Below are 22,863 nucleotides of genomic sequence, written 5' to 3' on the forward strand. Positions count from 1 at the left end.
CGTTAGCTTCTTCAACAAAACAGAACGACAAGAAATAAACCAAATAAATAAATTAGGATTCTACTGATTGTTGTGTATAACTTCACAAAGCTGATCCTTACACGAGACGAGAAAAAAACAGTGAAAAGAATGTTACTGAAGATTAAATAAGATTTGATTTAATCAACTTGGTCCAATATTTATTTATCTAATAAACATTAAAACTCAATGAAAATGACACTAGATGCTGGGATTAATTGTAGCAACAAGTGCTCCTAAGGACATCTTTATTTAGAGCAGTCTGAAATAGAAGGATAGCTGTGGTTTTAATGCACTTTTCTTGTTTTAGTTTAGACGTTTACATGCTGGGCTTTTTCACTTGAGTTTGTAGTAAACAGGGAAAAAATGCAAATAGGGAACACAACTCTGTTAGCTGATTAATTCTGCATTGTTCCATTTATTATTTTCAATGAAATAAATTGTTGTCCGTGTGAAGTACAATGAATGAGATCATGAGATCCAGTTTCTCATTCTTTTCTTTCACTGTTCAGTTGCCCAAATACATCCAAAAGCATTTCCCCTCCAGGCCAAATGTCGTAAGTAGCTTGCAAAATCTTGGACTGGGATTCTGCACTTTCCTTCCAACTGTTCAGCTGGTAATAATGGCGGGAGATGGGATTAAGCATTGCTAGGCCCCTCAACACGGAAAGAAGAGCCAGCCAGCAGTGGTCTCTAAGAAACAAAGTTCATTTTCATCTCTGCAATGTGAATCGGTCATGTCATCATGTTGGCATTCTTTAATTTAGAACATCCCTCCAACTGTTTGTGCACAGCTAACAATAACACTGTCACTTGCTTGCAATGTATTCAGGCAGCTGTGAACTTTGAAGGATCACATAACAATGAGCTAAGAAGAACTTTGGGTCCATAGAAAAATACTTGATAGCCCTCCCAATGGTTATTTAATATATTTAATAAATGAAGTATTTGATGGATAATCTCAAGTGAATCCCTGATATCCTTTGATCTCTCCGTTGTTTTGCATTATTCTTGTTACTATAGAATTACCGAGGGGTTAATAGTTGGCAGCTTCGTGTCTTCATTTTTAGGGCTAGTAGGAGTGCTGCTGCAGCTCATGTCAGCAGCTATTCTGTCTTCTGCATAGGGTTCTCTCTTGGAAAATCTCTGTTGTCTCCTGTAAAAGGAAAAAAAAAATCAAGGAATAAAATTCTCTGTGGACATACATTTTATGGTTATAAAATATAGTTCAAGCATCCATTTGTTTTGTTAGCTGAATTCCAATACATCCCTACCTTGCAGAGTAACACTAATCTTTTACAGTTGAGGCTGAAATTATTATTGTGGTATTCCTCAAATTATAAGGTTGCCTGGTCTTATAATTTGATTGCCTAGATGGCAATTATAGGAATTGTAGATCAGTGACTCCGCAACATACCTGCTGAAGAAGGAAGAGGAGGTTATGCTATTAGTCATAACTAGGGATAATGAGATTGACACAGAACCTGAGAGATGGAGAGATTGAGTTCAGTCTTCCCTCGCCTACAATTCTCAGATATATTTTCCTTACAAAGATGTCATTTTGCTTACAAAGATGTCAAAATTAAAACTTGTTTATTTCCCAATGGGTAGAGAAAGGATGATCAATGGCTCTTACCCAACAGAAACTTCAATTTCAATTAATCTATCTGAAAATGCTCGTCCAGGTGTGCTTTGCCAGATCCTTGGAGTATATGTGTTCCCCGATTGTTGCACTTAATTTTAACTAATAGACCAGAAGCTGAAAAATATTAAATGATTGATTGATTATGTGCTATCAAGTTATTTTCAACTCCTAGCCACCACATAGATTTTTCCATCTCTCTAATCTATCCCTAATCTGTTTTTCCCCCCCAAATTTTAAAAGCATGGCACTATTCATATTAACTGTATTTAAACTTAAACTCAATTTGGAAACTCAAAATTACTTTTGTTATGTTCACTCCCACTTTATACATGTAATGGAATGCAGGCCTATGACATACCACTCAAAGGTGCAAACCTTAGCCTAAAAATGTGCACATTGCTTCAACCACAATTGAGTCCCATCTTTGGATGCTTAATAGTTTTCTCTGCAATGAGAGCCATTTGATTAACTTTACGTAAGTCACTTTCCTAAAGCTTCAACTTTTCAGCATAATCAATACTGACTTCCACAATAAAAATGAACAGACTTCAAACCAGATACGTTTTAACTTTTATTAGACCCTCAAGTACAAACAATCTCTTTAGATCTAAAGACAAGAATGCTATTGAGGAAACTTTATTTACATTCCAAAACTAAACCAAGTTCACAATCTTTCACATTCAAGTCCACTCTTCCCTCTACTAAGCTTTCATCATTTCAGCTTAATTTAAATTGAAAAAATCCCTTTTGTTTTTGCTATTGCTAATCTATTACTAATCAGATATGAGAAGTATTGTATGCGAGCAGCACATTTTACATTATTGTCAGAAAATTGCTTAAATAATAAGTAAAGCATTTAGGATACTAACAGTAGATTGTATTAATTGTGTTACTTTTTATATATAACCACTGATTACACTCAAGAATAATCTCACAATTCAAAAGTTAACATTTTTCTGATAGTGAACTCACTATCCAAGCAGGAATCCCATAGTCCCAAATATCATACATACTGTACATAATTATGTAGTATGGAATCAAAGACACTATCCATATATACGTAGACCCCGGGTTTTGCTGAAGTACCTCTCCAATACAACCTCCCCAAGGTATAGAATAGGCATACAGTAGTTCAAGAAAGTGAATGGCATTATACAGGCTGCAGTATGGCTCTCTGACTAGCACCCTGAAGAAAAAACATCATTTTCTTTATTTGTTTATCTGTAGATTCCATTAGTAAGACTTCTTAGTAAATGATTATAGCTGCAAGATGAAGATATTGTTTGTATTTTATAAGCCTTATCCCTGCAGGCCACGTTATTTTTATTCTTGTGAGTGTATTTTGTTAGATCTGCAAGCTTCTTAAACAGCAATATGACTTCATGTTTTATGGATGAAGCGAAGGCCTCTTACTGACCTGCTTCCAAAACATAATCAATACGTCTTAAAATACAGCAGAGTATGAGTAAAAATGAAATAGCAATCTCAATTCAAATATTGGCTTCTGGACTCCAGTTAAAGGGGGATTTAGATCAGTGATTCCATTTTGATCTAGTTAGCCTACTGATAGTGGTAATATAAACCCAGCCAAGCATGTAATTGAAAACTTGTTTTCAAGATAAACAGTTACATTGTCCGAAATCATTTGGTAAAAGAGAGAAATGGATCAGGGAAAAATAAACAACAACAATAACAGAGTGATAGAATAATAATAGAATAGTACAGTCTAAACATTTGGCTGACAAAACAAAAATAATAATAGGATGTTTTTATAGAAGTGGACACATAGGATTAGAGGAACGAATCAGAGTTTCTAAATTTCAAATGTTCAGGGTATTTTTATAATGGTGCTGGTGGTGATGATAATTTTAATACAATTTCATCATTTTGGACGGCTCTATATTTCAAATACATGATCCATATGGACCATTCAGATGAACTGAGGACTCAACAAAAGCAGTTAACATTTAATGTAGCATTCTGACACCAGCTGAAGGTGAATTAAAACAATACTGCTTTCAAACAAACAATATATACATTGAGCATGCTCTGGACATGATGGTTCTCAGACCATCTTGCATGTGAGGTAAGGTGTTTCGGGATAGATGAGAGCTCTGCCAAGATTGGTTTAGTAGTCCTTAGTATAAAAATGTAAAATCCAGCATGTGTCAACAAGCAAGTATATCAACATGCAAGAATATAGGTTCAGAAAATCAGTTTGTCATACAAAGAACCGATATAAACAACTCAATTAAAAAACATAAAACTAAAAGACTATTATAGTTAGGAATGCTAGATTTTATGTAGTAAAACCGTTTTTTTAAAAGGTTTGCCTTAAAAAGTGTGATATTATGCATAACATTCATTATGCTATTCCCTTTCAAGCCTAAGCAGCATTATACCAAGCAGAGGAAAAAGCGTAAGAAGTATAAACCAAAGAAACTGAAGAAATGAGATAAGGAAATATAGTTTAAGGTAGTTTCTCCGAACCCCATTCATTCCATATATTTTAGTCCTTCCATACGCATCATTGTTTTCACCACGTCTATACACACCATTTTATATACTGCATTTTGAGGATCTTAACTTCAATAGCTCTTTCCTGCTAAACTCTTGGCTTTTTCGAACCCACCCCTCTGAAATCTTCACACCTATTCATCTTATTGTGTGCTTACTCTAAATCAACACACAACAGAATTCCTTTCAAACATTCGTTTTATTTTTGATTACATTTTCTCTTTTAGAGATTCCTTCTTTATTCTTCACCCATTTTCAGAATAACTTTTATTTCCTTAAAAAATGCTCTGCACTGTCTCTGCCTCTTCTAATTTTGATTGTTCCTTGCTGTCTTTGATTACAACTGTCTTTTTTTCAATAGACACACATCACTATATATTATTCAGCTCTATATATAAATTAGCCCTCGCTCTACTTTTCTTTCTATACATAATACAAGTCTTACTTTTATCCCAATTGTAGTTACATATGATAATGCATTTTTATTGGCATCTTCTTTCAATTCAATTTTAAAGCAACTTTACGGATTACTGTGGTACTCTCTAATAAATTTTCTTTCACTATGCTGCATGGAGCTTCTATGTCCTCTTTCTATTCATAATGTTGCAAGATTAATCTCTCCAATATATTTTGTTTTGATGCTTTTTCCCTCTGCAATCTTTTGATTATTATTCACATTTCTTTCACTTTTCCTTTCCCCCCTCCCACATTCATTTTTCCAAGATATGAGTTTGACATTATCAAATAATTATCCATTCTCAATCTTACATCATAGATAATCAAACCAACCATGTTTTTGTGGTAGTGAGCATTCTGTAGTGGTTAAAGTACTGTACAAAGAGCAGGGAGATCCAGAATCTAATAATCCTTGAGAGCAGAATCCAGCTGGATTATTTTGGGCACTCAAACCCTCTCAACTATAATCAGTGTTACACTCTGTAACAAGCCAGCTGATAAATAAATCCCTTGTCACACCATGTACTGATAGTTTCACTGTAAGAACTAAATGAGCCCAATGCAAAGATAAGTAAATCTTGCAACATGTGGAATAAACACTACAAAAAAAAATATGAATTGTAAGACATAATCTTCCATATTTTACCAAACAGATGGGCCTATAGAGATTCACTTTCAGCACTAACCGTGGATCAAATGAGATTTTTACATAATGCTTTTTAATAATAGAGGGTGTAGACAAGATTACCAGCTTTACCCTCTACCACCTGTAGCAAGACCTACAAATGGTACCAATAAACCACAATCAATGCTCAATTTACCCGAACAATATATTAAAATCCAGCCAACTGTTATTTGCCTACCACCAACTACAAGGCACATGAAGTGGTCTAACACACACAATTAAGGGGAAAAAATCACAAGTTCTCAAGAAAAAAAAATCAGTTCAGCAAAGAATTTGGTAGATATCAGTTTGACTGAAATTAAATTTTTCCAGCAAACAAAGATGAGCTGTGCAAGTCCAAGAAGGCAGAGAGACAAAATACAGAGGTAGCTAGGGATTGTACAGCTGAATAAGCAGGGCACGTAAAGCGGGGGATTAAAATTTGGCCTTGTTAATTAACAATTAAGAGCCCTGAGCCAAAGCTTTTGATGCTATTCCTTCTGAGAAATTAGATCTGCAGACCTCATAGCTTATTTTTTTCAGCAGCTGAGAACAAGTGCACAATGATACTCTACCTTTAATGTATTCTTACTTCATATAAATTGACTTAAGGAAAAAGATGAATGTACTCTGCCCTTCTTTAAAAAAAAATGATTCTTTTCTCAACTGAAGTATTTTTCCCTTGTATTTCCCTCAGCTTATTGATTAAGAGCCAGAGGAAACCCAGGAAAAATGACCACTAAGATCTGCCCAGCTGGATAGTCCCTCATCCCATCTCCCGCCATTATTACTAGCTGAACAGCTGGACGGAAGCCTGAAGAAGAGAGAGGATAATGGCAGGCATTTTTCCCTGCTCACATCCAAAAGGAGACTTATTACCATCTATTTCAGGAAGGATCCCAAAATTTACTGTTTTATTTACAATATTGCTTGTAGATTGCCAGGAAAATTGTTAGCCTGAATAGTGGGCTCAAATAATATTGATAAAAGATATAAATATTTCATAAGTAAAGGACCTGATGGAAATTACTTGTTTCTAGGAAGAGATGCTTAGTTCATATTTTGAGAATTGCATATAGGCAGAGAAGATTTATATACACCATTAACATATAAACCTAGCCAAGTGAAGGTCTTATTTCAGTTTCATTCTAGCTCATCCTTTTTCTACATTTGTTTCTTAAAAGCATGACACATTCACCAACTTTCTGACATAAATTAGAAATATTGGGGAAATAATTTGCTTCTTTAGAAGTTGTGTTGATCCCAATGTAGATAACACACACTCATTATATGCTGTTTAATTGTCAAAATAAATCCATCCTGTTGTTATACTTTTAAGACAGTTACAACAATTAGGGAATAAAATAAGAGGGCATTTTAGATGGAGTGCAGTCATCAGAAGATTTATTGTGCAATCAACTTTGTGGGAATTCCAAGGAAATTGTCTTTCACTTGAATTTTCTTTTCTGTCTTTGATATGGAGGTTTTAGCAGTTTTTGGTATGGTTTTTTTTTTTTTTTTTTTTTTTTAGCAGTTTAGAACTTCTTCTCTCATTCTCCCCTATCATTTCTATGTTTCAAAGGGAAATCACAATCTCCCCTCTCCAAGCTAACCCAATAACCACTATAAGCATACTGGATTTCATAATTCTCCACAATTTTTTGCATCCAATTCCATCCTATTCTTTAAAAAATAATTGGCTGGAGTCTCAGATGTCCAATGGGCAGGAGCTACTACTTTCATCCAAATAACCGAAACAGGATTGTGACATTGTGACACAAGCTCTGCCCTTTTCATATATGCATATGACATCACGACACATGTGCCAAAGACAGAGTTTGTTTTGGATAGTGTAATGCTGCTCTCATCATTTACCTTCACATATATCCCAGCCAAAATACTTTGTCTGCAAACATTATATGACCGTTGAAATTCATCCTTCAAAAGTTGCTCATTTAAATTCCACAAGCATATTGCTAGAAATAGGCAAGCATGGTAGGATAAAGGTAAAGGTAATGGTTCCCCTCACACATATGTGCTAGTCATTCCCAACTCTAGGGGGCAATGCTCATCTCCGTTTCAAAGCCAAAGAGCCAGCACTGTCTGAAGACGTCTCCATGGTCATGTGGTCGGCATAACTAAACGCCAAAGGCGCACAGAATGCTGTTACCTTCCCACCAAAGGTGGTCCCTATTTTTCTACTTGCATTTTTACATGCTTTTGAACTGCTAGGTTGGCAGAAGCTGGGACAAGTAACAGGAGCTCACCCCATCATGGGGCACTAGGGATTCGAACATTGAACTGCTGACCTTTCGATCGACAAGCTCAGCGTCTTAGCTACTGAGCCATTGAATCCCTCATTTAAATTCCTCGAACATATTGCTAAAAATGGGCAAGCATGGTAGGATATCCAGTTGCAAATTAAAATAGAATCATCATCCTTATTACTGTAAATGTATATTAGGACTAATAATGTTCATGAATATTAAATTAATGAGCAAACAAATCAAAATCTTGGGTTTATGTTGTATGAAAGAATTTATAAAGATTACAAACAACATAGCAATGGATTATCATAAACAGGAAATAAATTCTACCTATAGAAGTAGAAGGCAGCCACTCCAAGGAGCAGGACCAAGAACAGCGCAGCCAAGACTGCAGCAGTTGCGATGTTTTGCTTCTTAATCTGCATCTCACGTTGTTGTTCCCACCACTCCAAGTCACTAAACTGGCAGCGGTCTCCCAGGTAGCCTTTCGCACAGCTGTTGATGGGCAAACCAACAAAGAAGGCAATGCCAATTATCAGGAATGGCTGATTTCACTCAACGAAGTACAGTCTTTCTGGAAAATTATGATTTCTAGTCATCACATGAGAAAAAGCAGCAGTGAAAATACGCAGAAAAGACAACCAAGTTGTTTAGAAGGCTACTGAACTTGCTATGAAGGCCAAACAAAACTTGATGGAAATTCATAGCATTGCAACAACAGAATGGGGCATATGTTAAAAATAAACATTCAGGACTGAGAAAACTTCTTGGAGAATTAAACTGTGAATTTTTTTTTTCTGCCATCATGTTTTGTTTTAAAACGCCTTGGACAAATTCAAAAAAGATCAAGCTACCATGGCTGCTAGTTTTGAAGGCCAGTTACTATCATCAAAATCCTGAGCAACAATACTTTAAAATGCCATCTGCTTGGAGAATAACAATGGAGGATGCTATCACCTTTGTTTCCATCTTTATAGCTTTTCACTATGCACCTGACCGACCATTACGCAGTATAGAATAATGGATTAAATGAGCCATTAGCATGTTCTGCCCCAGCTACGGACCCCAAAGAACGCAGCACACACAAGGTTCGTACAAACCTTAATTTACTAATTAAAGACTACTAATGAGCTTTCTTAGTATTGTTCGAACACAAGTACAATAAATCAGTCTTTTCTGAACAAGGGCTGTTAATTTAACTTCACTAACAGCCGACAAGAATTCAAAGAATAATAACTCAGTTCTGAGGCACAGTATTTCAGATAACCATAATCTTATTGTGGTTGGCAGAATGCCGAGAAGCAATTTGCAGGAAAACTGATAAGAGAGAAACAGGAGCCAAAACAAATGCTTTCTGTAATCAAGACGCGAAGGAATTTGAACGAAGTTGTTTCCTGCAAATTGCATCAGTTGTCGTCCTTCCTTAAATATGCTAGGGGAGTGGCCAATTAGCCCCAAGCCTTACTCTCGAAGAGATCTCCTCCTGAGGAGCCACTCCTGCCTTTTCGCAACTCTGCATGCTCGTGCATCGAGAAGAGGCTCTTCCTCTTTTTCCTCTTCACTTATGGGAGCTTCTGGAGGTTCTGAAGGCCCTGGCTGAATCCACGCCTCTGGCACCACATTTTCTCCAGCCTCCTCATTGTCAGACTCGAGTTGCCAATTGCACAGGCTGTTGGCGCAGCACCACACCAGCCTCCTTGCTGTCGGAATCAGCTACCAACTGCACAGGCCGCTGATGGGCCACAACATAGCATGACCCTGCAGACATCTTCTGTTACTTTCCTTAACTTGGACTCCAATTGCAGAATTTTCACAATAGCCACGGTAGGAATTCTGAAAACTGTGATCCACATATTTGCAGACACCCAGATTAAGGACGGATATACTATTTTTTTCCTTAATCTGCTATCCCCAGACAGATTTGAATTACAATCTCTGCCTTCCAGTTAGTAAAAATGGGAATGATGGGAGATGCGGCCCATATCATAAAGAAGGCACCAAACTGAGAAGTGCAAGGACAGCACTTTTAAAAATATTTAAATGAATGAGCGCTTTAATATTGCTTTATTTTGACTCTAGTCAACAGATCTACATTTTACAATGTTAGCTTTGCTTACTTGGGAACTAAAAGACAAATAGTAAATGATTGAAAGTAATATTTTTCTTTCTCCTCTGTAGGGCATTCACTAAATCTAATTTTATTTTGAATTGCACTGTGTAGACATCCCATGATGAATAAAAAGGCAATTTTTATTTTTACTGAATTCTACAGACCCATCTCACTCAGAGATCTGACAAAAAGAGATCTGGACTGTTAAATAAGTAATAATACATTCTGAACTATAATAGTGTGAAACCATGTGCTATGCTACAACCTTAGCATAACAAGCATGTTTATTTTTAAAGGAAGCTATAACAAGCCTTTTGATATGTCTTGAAAATGGGAACAAAAATATTTTTTCCAATTTGGTAATGGAGTGAAATCTCTGTGTTAATGAATGATGAAACACTGCCACCTAATGTAAAACTGTACACAAGAACAATAAGTATAAAATAATGTTTGAAGTCAAACTCAGGTTGTCATAGATATGTGGCACCTAAGAACAAGATATGGAATATCTTAATTGAAATAGTATACTGAGCATGTTTTACAAAGGTCCATCTTTGGATATTCTCAAATGGAATGAGTATATCTACAAGAAGATTGCAGCACAAAATCCCTCTCATACCTTCCTGCTCAGTCAGAATTATCTGAAGGGGATAATGTCAAGAAAGCTAAGAAAGCAGCCACAATGGTATAACTGAAGTTCCACCTTGATTTTATGTTTATGTAACACATATAAAAATCAGACAGAGCTTAGATCGCAGCATTGTGGCAGCCATCTTGATTTTTTTTAACCATACTTACAAAAGCCCCATGTTCAGTGTAAAAATACCAAAGCTAGAGCTGATACACACAAGGATCTTGTGAGGTAAAGGGAAATAAATATTTCTATACCTCATCCAAACATTATATCCTCATATCAGTGGTGTGTGCCCCCGGTTCGGACCGGTTCGCAAGAACCGGTAGTAAAACTGGTGGGAGGCTCCACCCACTGCCCTGGATGTCGTCATCAGCAATCTGCGCATGCGCAATCCCATTGCGAACCAGTAGTAAAGGTAAGTAGAACCCACCCCTGCCTCATATGCTTTAGATTTGTAAGTGACTTGGGCCAAATACTCAAAACTAGGTTAGTGAAAACTAAACTCCTCTCTTGATGACAGAGCTCACTGAGTAAATTAGGATCAGACATTTTCTCTCATCCCAAATTACAAGATTATCATTGTGAAAACAAGAGATTATGCATGCCTTAAACATGCATGGGATATAAATAAAATACATGTAATTCACATGTCTAGCAACACTATTTAACCTGCCTGTTATTTCACTGGACACTAACCAAATTAATAACTATAGAAATACGTTGGAGTTCAGTACTTACTTGCATGCAAAAGTCTGCAGATCTGAAAAATAAATGCAAACTCCCTCATGGAAACAGTATGATGGTGAGCAGTCCATAGGACCTTCTTTTTCAGATAATGTAGAGTCATCCCTGGTTACAATAGAAGGAGCGATGACAGATTCTGAAACAATTTAGGAGAAGGGGAGTTAATGTGTTTGAGTCTCTGGGGCCAAATTTGAATGACTTGATTTTCTACTTGAGTAGATTCTCCCACTTTTAAAACAGTAAATAACAGCTGCTGGAAGAAATAAAGGCAGATACAGTGAAATGTCTACTTAGCAGGTCTTAATGCAACAGAACTGGGATACAAAATATGAAATTCCCTATGACTTTATGTTACTTAAAGTCATTGCATAATATCACTTTCTTAATAATAGCTATTTGACAATCAATGTGATGCAGTGTCTGAGATGCTGTATTTAGCAAGGTAAATGCAAGTCTTCACTTAAAAACTGAGTGCTTTTGGAATGGTTATTCATTACAAGCCTATTATAGGTTTATTCTCAAAGTAAAGCAGGAGGGGAGAGAGGAAAGGAGGGAGAGATAGAAAAACTTGGTCCATAGCAGTTGAGGAAGAACTAAAGAAGATTGTTACTAAGCAAATTAGGGTCTTTTTCTCCCCTTACTATGAGAGAACATTCCAGTTCATATATAATACTACGATTTTCTTCCATTGTGTAGCTAGCGTTTTAATTAGGAAAACATAAGAACATAAGTACTGTCCTGCTAAATTGAACTCCTGTCCTGTCTAGTACAGCAGATGGATAAAATTTCATAATGGATAACCAACTGCACAGGACATCAACTGGTCTCCCAAAAGATGTGGCATTTGTAACTATCAAGCTAATAGCCATGAACCAAGGTTTTCCTCCCGAGTTGTTATTTCAGCAAAACAACAAATCGAGATATATCGATGCAGTAAGCAAGAGTAAGAAAGGGGGAATTTAAGTGGAGATGTCAGAGAAAGGAATGTACATTTGTAAAGTCTAATTGCCCATTTGCAAAAACGTGTACCTGCATCAGAATTGGCCCAGTTTGGGATAAGCTGACAAATTGCTAAAAATTGCTGCCTTCATATCTCCAAGCAGTTCTTTTAGACACTAAACTTATGATTTAATGTCAGCCTTTGCATTCTAACTATGCAGATCAGGGAATTTGATTATGAACATAGTTTTCAATGAACCCTGATTGGAAATGTCAGCAATTCAAATCTCATGACTATTAACGAACATAAAATTATTTGATGAGTATTATGACTGACTCAATACGCGCGTTCATTTATAGGCAGGGTAATGATTTCCAATAAATCTCTATTGGGTCATTCATTCCATTAACGCTGCCAAATAACAGAAGGAGAAAACATCTCCTGACATCTAGAGGCTTTGCATATTGATGAACTGATGATGTTAAACATCACCTAGAATGCAGAAAGCCTGGAAGAAGGGATAAATAATGCCAGCAACCTTACAGAGTTTGGAAGTCTAGCGTCAGCAAGTACTTAAAACTTTTAAGAAGGGAATATAGTCTTTTCAGCACCAAGAACTATTTACATACTGTGATGGTTGCCTTGATGTAGCATCTCTGGAACTATCTGGAATTTTGAACCCATTTTTAAAACATAAAATAAGGCTACCAGACCCACCAGGCTTAATATCTCTTTACTATCATATCTATGAAACATTTTTTTTTTGTTTTACTATAATTTGACATTCTGTGGGGGAGCATATGCAGTCCATGGCCTGCAGGTTACATTTCATTTTCCAGCTACCTTGGATATAAATTACTATATGAACTCATTAAGGCAATTCATTGAATCTTCATATTTAGCAATTGTCAGATCCCAAACCAAGAATGACAGCTGTCAGTTCTTTCAAGCTGTTCTTTAATGGTTCACATCTGTAGACAAAATCTTGCCCGATTGAGCACTCTACTCCCTGCATCTACAATAAACTCTGTGAACTCTTAAGGAGTGGCTGTCTTCACCCTCTTTCTCTCACACATAAGATCTGGGCTGAGTTGCCTGTTACTTCTCTGGAATGCATCCCCTCCCTCCTGGGCACCCATCTTTTCTCTACTTTCTATCATATCAATATTAAAATCAAAATGAAAGTTAGTTATCCTGCTACTATCCCCCATAGGTCACAGTGCAAAACTGCTTTCCTAAATTGAAGGAAAATAAATGATGTGGAACCAGTGGTGGTATTCAGCCAGTAGTGGTATTCAGTAGCGGCGGTTGTGGGAGGCTCCAATCAGCCACCTGGACATCATCATGTCCTGTTTTTGACGCTCTGTGCATGTATTGATATCCTTTCAAAAGTCCCTTATATTTGGTTTGGTCAACAAGCTTGGGGTATCATGGAAATGGGGATTTGATGAGATAGTTATATTGTGTATAGCATCTATGATCTCCCAATCTTTTTTGGCTTCTAAAAATACATAATAATATGTATGTTTTAATCTTACAATACTTTTATAACCATTGTTTTATAGTTTGATTGTATGCTACCCAGACTCATTTTTCTGTGAGATGGGCAGCATATAAATATGCTAAATCAATGTGATAAATAAGTACATCTAGAAGCTTGGCATAAAAACCCCTCTAAGTAGGATGGAGAAATTATTCAGAATGCCCAGAGGTACATCCTTTATCCTAATAACTCACCAGAACAATGAAGTCCATCTTCAGCATAACCCAAAAGGCACTCACAGAAGTAGCTTCCTTCGGTATTGATACACCTAGACCAGTTCTGATTGCACTGTTCTTTGTTAAGAAGGCATTCATCAACATCTACAAGATAAAAAAAAAAGTATTTATAGCTGGGAGACTATCCATGAAAGAATTAATTAAATTCTTTCTAACAGAAGAGTTGGGAAGATAAAAGAAAACTGGGGAGAATCATGCATGCTGCCTTAAATTCCTGCTGAGAAGGCAAGATATAAATGCAATGAATCAAATCTGCTGTAGATGGACCTCACTCATATATGAATGCATTTGTTTAGCGAACTTATTACATTGATAACTACTGTATATTGATTTTAAATGTGATCTGGGTGAGACTTCCGAACGCTGACCATCCTGACTGTCAGGGATAATCTATTCTAAACTGAAGGATAATCCTAACGTCAAGGCATATTAAAAAGTTTAAAAAGCTCTAACTTCAAACCTGAATTTCTAGTTGCTGTATTCCTTATTAATCATAGCTTGTCTGCTTTTTGAAGGCACTAGCATGCTGCCAGAGGTATATTTCTGATCTCAAAATGACGACCCAAGATGAAATCCATGCAAAAATATATAATATTAATATTACTCTGTAATCTGTCATGTAAAATTACCATGGCACAGTTGATCTTCTATGATGAACCCTGCCTGGCACTCACACACAGCACCATTTTGATGTGCAATGCATTGAGAATTGAGATCACAACCCAATGGTGTACAGTTGTCCTGATCTGTGGCACAAAATAAGGATAAGAAAATTTATCACTCTACAGTTATCCATAGTTTATGTGTTCACAGTAGTACATTGTTATGAAAAAACTCACTAGAGCTAACTTTTTAAATTTTATTCATCTGCCCCCTTGGTGAAATCCAATTTTTTTTACTACCAGTTCTGTGGGCATGGCTTGGTGGGCGTGATGTTGTTTGGCGGGCATGGCTTGGTGGGTGTGCAGGGGAAGGATACTGCAAAATCTCCATTCCCTCCCCACTCCTGGGGGAAGGATATTGCAAAATCTCCATTCCCTCCCCACTCCTGGGGGAAGGATATTGCAAAATCTCCATTCCCACCCCACTCGGGCCAGCCAGAGGTGGTATTTGCCGGTTCTCCAAACTACTCAAAATTTCCACTACCAGTTCTCCAGAACCTGTCAGAACCTGCTGGATTTCACCCCTGATCTGCCCCCTCTTTACAAGAAACATGGGTTATGGTCAGGATGAGAAACCTTCTTAGTAGCAGACTCTATTTTATGGAATATTCTCTTTCCAAGATATCTATACCTTCTTCCCTATTTGCATTTTGCAACTGATCAAAACAGTATTGTTCCAGTGGAAATTTCTATTTTTTTAGTCAGTTAGTTAGCGTCCTTCCTGGGGTTGATAGGAAGTGACTGGTCCAAAGTCAACCAGCTGGCTTTGCGCCTAAGGTGGGACTAGAATTCCCAAACTCCCAGCTTCTAGCCTAATGCCTTAATCCAAGGGTTGGGAATGATAGGCCTTTTATGACCTGTGAACTTCAACTCCCAGAATTCCTGAGCCAGCCATCCTGGCTCAGGAATTTTGGGAGTTGAAGTCTATCAGTCATAAAGGGGCCATCGTTCCCCACTTCTGCCTTAATCACTACAGCAAGCTGCTCTCATTCACCCCTTGGATTAATTTAAATATTGCTAGCTAATACTTTGTACTTTCTTCTTTATAAATGCTTTTGTGTCATAATCAGAGTCCGTTTGGATTGAAGGGGCTATAAATGTTGCAAAATAAATAAATAAGTAATTTATTTACTTAAAAATAAGTAAATAATTTTTGGCAGGATTGTATATTTTATTTGTGTATTAGTGTATAGAATATATTAATAAAAATTATATATAAAAAAATAAGTAATATTTGTCACGAAGCTAGTTGCTGGCACAGTTTAACTTGCCACTGCAGAGTCGACAGACCAATGATCTAAGTTAGTATAAGGCAGATTTTTTTATGCTCCAATTGCACATGATCACAACAGCCATTGGCATAAACACTGACAACACACGTATCCTTCTGCCATTAGGAAATAAGAAAAGGCAATCTTTACTAGACACCACAATTTCAGCAGTCAGTGTCTGTTGCTTCTCTCGGTCATCCCCATGGCTATCACCGTATTTGCTGTTAATCAGAAGATGCTGGGATGATATTTCTCCGGCAAACATTTCCTTTCCTAATGCATCTTCCTTGTATGTAGAGATACGGCCTGAAAGAGTAAAAATAAGTAGGTGATATACACCACTGCACTGTGTCATTTCAAAATTGTTATTTACTAGTGGAGAAATATCCCTGTAATGCAGTGGTGAAATCCAAAATATTTTTACTATCAGTTCTGTGGGTGTGGCTTGGTGGGCATGGTGTGGCTTGGTGGGCGTGGCTTGGTAGGAGTGGCAGGGGAAGGATACTTCAAAATCTCCATTCCCTCCCCACTCCTGGGGGAAGGGTATTGTAAAATCTCCATTCCCACCCCACTCTGGGGCCAGCCAGAGGTGGTATTTACTGGTTCTCCAAACTACTCAAATTTCCGGCTACCGGTTTGCCGAACTGCTCAAGATTTCCACTACCGGTTCTCCAGAACCTGTCAGAACCTGCTGGATTTCACCCCTGTTGTAATGTATTCAACTGCTAAATTAAAGCAAAAAAGGAAATATATTGTAACTGTCAAAATAGACCAGTAATAGAATCACATTGGTTATCATATAGGTGTCATTAAAATGACAATCAGAATATTTTTCTTTTTAAAAAGTTGTTAATTGATTATTGGAGCAGGCTTTGCTATATTATAAAATGTATTACAATGCTATTTTATTATCACTATTTGCAGCACTTGCCAAATAGTAGTTTGCCAGCAAGCTTGCTTCTAACATTTTAGAGCCCCTAATACAGAGGTCTTCAAACTTGGCGGCTTTAAGACTTGTGGACTTCAACACAGCACAGCTGGAGAATTCTGGGAGTTGAAGTCCACAAGTCTTAAAGCTGCCAAGTTTGAAGACCTCTGCTCTGATAAGCTCTGATACAGAGCTAATCAGAAAAAGACTGAAGTACACTTGACATACAGTATACCTGGTTTGGCTAAAGGGTGAAGTACAAGCAGTGAAGAAGGTCTCAGCATGCTTCCTCCAAGGCGTATCTTCTTGAGGCCATTTTTCTTCTCTATTCTCAGTAATGAAGGCCTAGTCCAGTCAGATACCCAAACGTGATGCTCAAAAACCGTTATGCCATAGAGATAGCCTAGAATGCAGATAAAATATTAACAGTTCCATTATATACATGTACTGAGTAAACGTATCAATTAACATGCACCCAATAAATTTCTATTCTGAACATTGCAGATCAAGATCCAAATCTAGATTTCCAGGGATTGCATGGATTGTGCCATAATCTCTTCTGCAACTTGCAGATTGGCCCCCCCAACCCCCACTCCAGAATAGATGAGACTAAAATCTGTTTGTTTTTGGAGGAGGCATCCCTCAATCCAGAGGTGAGTTTCAGCAAGTTCTGACCTGTTCTGGAGAACTGGTAGCAGAAATTTTGAGTAGTTCGGAGAACCAGTAAATACCACCTCTGACTGGCCCTGCCCCCATCTATTCTCTGCCTCCTGAGTCCCAGCTGATCGGGAGGACATGGAGAGTTTACAGCAGTGGTTCTCAACCTTCCTAATGCCGTGACCCTTTAATACAGTTCCTCATGTTATGGTGAACCCCAACCAGGGGTGGGTTCTAAATTTTTTTACTACCGGTTCTGTGGGCGTGGCTTATTTTGTGGGTGTGGCTTGGAGGTCATATGACTGGGCAGGCGTGGCTAGCTGGTCATGTGACCAGGTGGCCATGGCTATGTGTATAGGGACTACCCAGAGGGCTGAAAAATGTGATTTCTGACAGGTCCTCGCACTTTTGACCGGTCTTCGCAGTTATGACTGGTCATCATTTATGCCCATTGTAGCATTCTTAACAACCGTGTCACTCATTTCACAACTGCTTCTCTTCAACAAGGTGACAAGATAGGGCAAAAACGTAAATTGTGAGGACAGTCGTAAGTTCGAGGACTGGTCAAAAGTGCGAGGACCAGTCAAAAATAACTTTTTCAGCCCTCTGAATAGTCCACATGCATAAAAGGAACAGCAATAGAGAGGGATGAAGGAAGGGAAGGGAAATTAGAGTAGGAGTGAAGGTAAGAGAGGGAGGAAGAGAGGAGGAGAAGGAGAAAGAAAGAGGAAGTAGGGAGAAGAAGAAGAGGGGGGAGAGAAAGTAAGTAAGAAAGAAAAGACAGAGGTGGTAGGTTTGAGGAGAAAGATTGCTGTACAATAAAAAAGATGAAAGGGAAGAAAGTCAACCCCAAACAAATATAAAGATATTAAGATAAAGAATGAATTGTTAAACTTTAAAGAATAAAAGAGAACACATAGGAATAAATAGCAATAATTAGAAACACACATACAAACATACAACGTATTTTCTTTGAACAGAGTATTTGGCCGGTTCACAAATTTAAACAGTTGTAGGAGGTTAGCACCCACCCCTTTCCTAGAAGAATGAAGTATTTTGGGAAATATTAAAAAGGCAGAATATTGTAATTCCCTGGATGAGAAATGGAGAAGCATATTTTACAGACAAAGCAGCTCCCACCTTCCTGCCCCCCACCCTTTGTTAATGGGCCAGAGGCAGAAAGTCAATCCTTTGTCAAAGGACATTTGCAACACAATAGCAACAGAAACTAACACAATGGGCCCCATCAAGCCATGTGATCCTGTCCACTATTAAACCATCTTTCCAAGCAGTCTCCATGTTTCCAGTGTCCTTTTCCCCACTTGGAGCAGAACACAGAAGGATATTTCTTCCAACACAGTATTTAGTCATTTCAATTAAATTTACAATTTCTATATTTCCTTTTTACCATATTTATACCTCATCTATTTTTTTAAAAAAACCAATATTACCCTTCATCCTCATCTCTAATCTTAATCAAATTCAATTTTTCCCTTCTATTCTATATTATACCCCTTCGCATTGTCATCTATTTTTATATCCATCCTCACATTGGTTAATTATGTAATACAGTTGTTTAATACAAATTCAACATTTTAATATAAATCAATTAGTTATATAACTACCTTTTTTGTATATCAATCAATATGAACATGAATATTCCAATTATTTCCATGCAATCCATTTTCTTACAAATCAATTAATTATATTTATCAATAATAATAAACCAAATAATTTCCCCCATATATTCCTCCAAACCACAATTTAACCATTTCTGTTTTCAACACAATATACAATTAATAGTATCTCAATTATTACAATTCCCTAGTTAAATACATCTTTTTTTCTTTTGTGTTTTAAAATCTTGAACCTCCTCTTGCCCTAAATTTCCCATTGTTTGCAGTTTTGCACCTACCTTTTTTGGTGAGGAAAAAGAAAAAAGAAATCTCTCTGCCTCATTTTGTCACGTTACAGCAAAGACCCTGCTTCTTTACTTTCAATTTCGCTTTTCAGCATAGCTAGGGGGAAAAAAATTTGCTCCAGGAATTTACCTCTTTGCAGCTAGCTCTTTGAAGCCCCGCGGCAAGAATTTAAAGGTTTTTTTCCCTCTAGCCATCAGCTGGGACTCCGGAAGCAGCAATAGATTGGGAGTGGGCGGGGTAAGCGAACGGCGACCGGGCGATCCAACAGAGGCAGAGGGTGAGTGAAGGCATGGGGGGGGGCGGGAGAGGGCTTTGGCGACCCCTGTGAAATGGCCATTTGACCCCCAAAGGGGTTGCGACCCCCAGGTTGAGAACCGCTGGTTTACAGTATCCTTACCCTGGAGTGAGGTGGGAATGGAGATTTTACAGTATCCTTCCCCTGGAGTGAGGTGGGAATGGAGATTTTACAGTATCCTTCCCCTGCCACGCCCACCAAGCCACACCCACAGAAGCGGTAGTAAAAATTTTTGAAGCCCACCACTGCCTAAATCCCTTAAAAGCCCTGAACAATCCTTAAAGAGTCCTAGTCCCATCTGCAGCTTTAGTTATATACCCTACACTGTATTAGAACTGCCCCTCCTTGTTATAAATCAAAGTTTAGAGTCAGAGTGAGGCAGAATCTTTTAAATTCCTAGGTCAGACTCTTGCCTAAAGCACATTAATCAATCTGTATTAGATGCAGAGGGAAAGACAAGTGTCCTTCCAGAGGGCATTGGACTCCAGATGTCACCACTGCTACCACAACATTGATGGATAAAAGCAAGAAAAGCAGTTCAAACAATATATGCAGACTTTCGATCACCAAGTGACTTTATATCAGGAACATCAGACGGGAATAATCTGTGCAAGCATTAAAGCAATGAGATGTCAGCTCACTGGTAGCTTGTTTCACTAGAAATTTTTTTTTATTATTTTTTATTTATTTTTATATGCCGCCCTTCTCTGGAGACTCAGGGCAGCTTACAATGCAATAGCCTTCATACTTTTGTATATTTTATACAAAGTCATCTTATTGCCCCCACAAACCGGGTCCTCATTTTACCCACCTTAGAAAGGATGGAAGGCTGAGTCGACCTTGAGCCTGGTGAGAATTGAACTCGCAGTAATTGCAGGCAGCTGGATGTTAAATGCTGCCTTAGTAGGAGGCATTAGCCTCCTACGCCACTCAGGCTCCTGTTCTAATGGTTCTAACCGATGTTTAATTGACTTTAAATACTACAAATTACTATTTGTAATCCAAAATATTTTTGTATTGCCAGTCTTCAGTCATTTATTTAATTGTATCTAAAAAGTCCCATTCTTCTAGGATTTTTATGACTTCTGATCATTTTGTCAGAACTGGGAAGCCCAAGGGTACAAAATCCAGATTTCAGTTATAGCACAGGTAGTTTTCAGTTAACGAATATTTGCAATTACAAGGGTTACGAAAAAGTAACGTTGTGTCCAATCTACACATTTACAACCTTCACAAGTCTGTAAAGCAAAAGAAAGCTGAACTACAGGTGGAGCTCTTGCCTCACAATCAGGAGGTTGTGAGTTCGATCCTAGGTAGAGGCAGGTGTAGGATCTTATGCTTGGGCAGGGGTTTGGACTAGATGACCTTCCAACTCTGTTAATCTGTTAAAATCATAAACCCAGTTAATGTCCACTTTGCTTAACAACTGAGTTGCAGGTCCCAATTGTGATCACTAAGCAAGGACTACTTGTATTAACATCAGTTATAAGTATTGTCTTTATCTTTGCTCTCTTAACACAATAGGGTGTAATCTGTAGCTTTAGGGAGATATATATTCCGACTTTCATTTCTTTATTTATTTTCATTTTTTCATTTTATTTGATTTATATACCGCCCTACTCCCGAAGGACTCAGGGCGGTGAAGAGGCACAAGATAAAACACATAGAATACAAAAATTTAAGAGCAGAAGTAAAATCGAATTAAATCAATTTAGCCCAAGACAAATTTAAAACCCCAGGTTAAGAACAAATTAAAATTTACATTAAAATTTACATTAAAAAGAGAATGGGAGAGGTTAGGCCAGACCAGCCTGGTGAAATAAAAAGACAACCGGTGATCCTTTTTTTTAATCGCACAACTGGAGCAAAACGGCACAATTTTTAAAAATCAGTCACACTTCTTGCCATTTTATATACAGGACGCACACAAAAAAGTATAGACAGAAAAACCTCAACATTTTCCCCACTCCAAACAGAGAGAATATTGGAAATCTTGACTGTATCTGCATATATGACATATCCTCACTTTTTTGTCCTTCTTTTAGTGCAGCCAAGCCAGCAAATGATTGCCCATCTTCACCTAAAAGCCTGGCCCTTGTACCAGCCAACAACCAGAGAATGCACAAAAATCACTGGAAGTTTTAGAATGCATACACAAATGTTTCTTCTGTTCTCATATAAACATAATACCTTTATCTAAGAACATAAAAAGTAACCCTGCTGGATTAGTCCAACACTTTCTTGCTAGTTGTTAGATAGATTTGCATTTATGGCGCTCACAAGCAGAGGTCTCCTCTGCTCTTCTTCCCCTGCAACTGGTAGTTGGAAGCATATTATCACCAACTCAGAGCTAACACTGAATCTCAAGACTGATCCTCCTTAGATCTGTCTCCTCCACAGAAGCATCTTTTCAGTACCTTAAATTACAGGAATGGGCACTAGATGGCAGTAGTGCTGCAATAAGAATCACTACAGTAATATTAACCTATTAATAGCTGGGCTAAAGGGAGGAGGGAAGTATGTATTCGATTTTCTTCCCTTTATGGGTACACAGTACTTCAATTTTCAAAATTTGTTCACATTTCTTTACACAAAACTTCAAGAAAGTCAGGAGGGAGGGAGGGTGGGGAGAGACACATACACCAGTCCCTTTGTTAAGTTCACTACTCCTTTAACTAGGGCCCTGTTGATTTATCAAAACAAACATACATTGGAATGTGGACCAGGTGAGTCCTATTGCTCTTTGCTCTCCAAAACAGAGTCTAGATATAATTCCTTTAACACTTTCCTGCTTCCCATTCCAACCCCGCCCCCCCCCCCCCCCATTTTTCTTCTTCATTTTCCACAGGGCTGCCTGACCCTCATCTTGGGGCAAGGTGGAATCAAACCAGAGAAGTAATACAATATGGATGGGTGACCAACAGCAGCAAATAACCAGCTGACTATCATGGATATTTGCAAGAACTTGCTGCTTTCATCACTGGAACCAGAGGTGGGTTTCAGCAGGTTCTGACCGGTTCTGGAGAACCGGGAGCAGAAATTCTGAGTAGTTCGGAGAACCGGTAGTAAAAATGCTGACTGGCCCCGCCCCCATCTATTCTCTGCCTCCCAAGTCCCAGCTGATTGGGAGGAAATGGGGATTTTGCAATAACCTTCCCCTAGAGTGGGAAGGAAATGGAGATTTTACAGTATCCTTTCCCTGCCACGCCCACCAAGCCATGTCTACCAAGTAATGCCATGCCCACCAAGACACACCCACAGAACCGGTAGTAAAAAAATTTGAAACCCACCACTGACTGGGACCCTAATCAATTTTCTGGAACAGCAGTGACGTATAAGTAGTACAAAAAAAAG

At 37.9% G+C, this 22,863-nt stretch overlaps 1 protein-coding gene across 1 annotated transcript in view; it reads right to left on the minus strand.

Annotated features, from left to right (window-relative positions):
• Positions 1–1,035: 1,035 nt before the first annotated feature.
• EGF (epidermal growth factor) overlaps positions 1,036–22,863 on the minus strand; it is a 54,905-nt gene continuing 33,077 nt past the window's right edge. The window contains exons 14-20 of the mRNA XM_070948493.1: positions 16,871–17,038; positions 15,858–16,013; positions 14,404–14,520; positions 13,733–13,858; positions 11,050–11,191; positions 7,898–8,062; positions 1,036–1,174 (exon numbers count right to left, since the gene is read on the minus strand). Of these exons, the coding sequence (XP_070804594.1) occupies positions 1,036–1,174; positions 7,898–8,062; positions 11,050–11,191; positions 13,733–13,858; positions 14,404–14,520; positions 15,858–16,013; positions 16,871–17,038 (1,013 nt within the window). The remainder of the gene's footprint in view (positions 1,175–7,897; positions 8,063–11,049; positions 11,192–13,732; positions 13,859–14,403; positions 14,521–15,857; positions 16,014–16,870; positions 17,039–22,863) is intronic.

The sequence above is a fragment of the Pituophis catenifer genome, unplaced genomic scaffold, assembly GCF_029215685.1.
Source record: "Pituophis catenifer annectens isolate HBS135680 unplaced genomic scaffold, rPitCat1.0.hap2 SCAF_8, whole genome shotgun sequence".
Lineage (NCBI taxonomy): Eukaryota > Metazoa > Chordata > Lepidosauria > Squamata > Colubridae > Pituophis > Pituophis catenifer.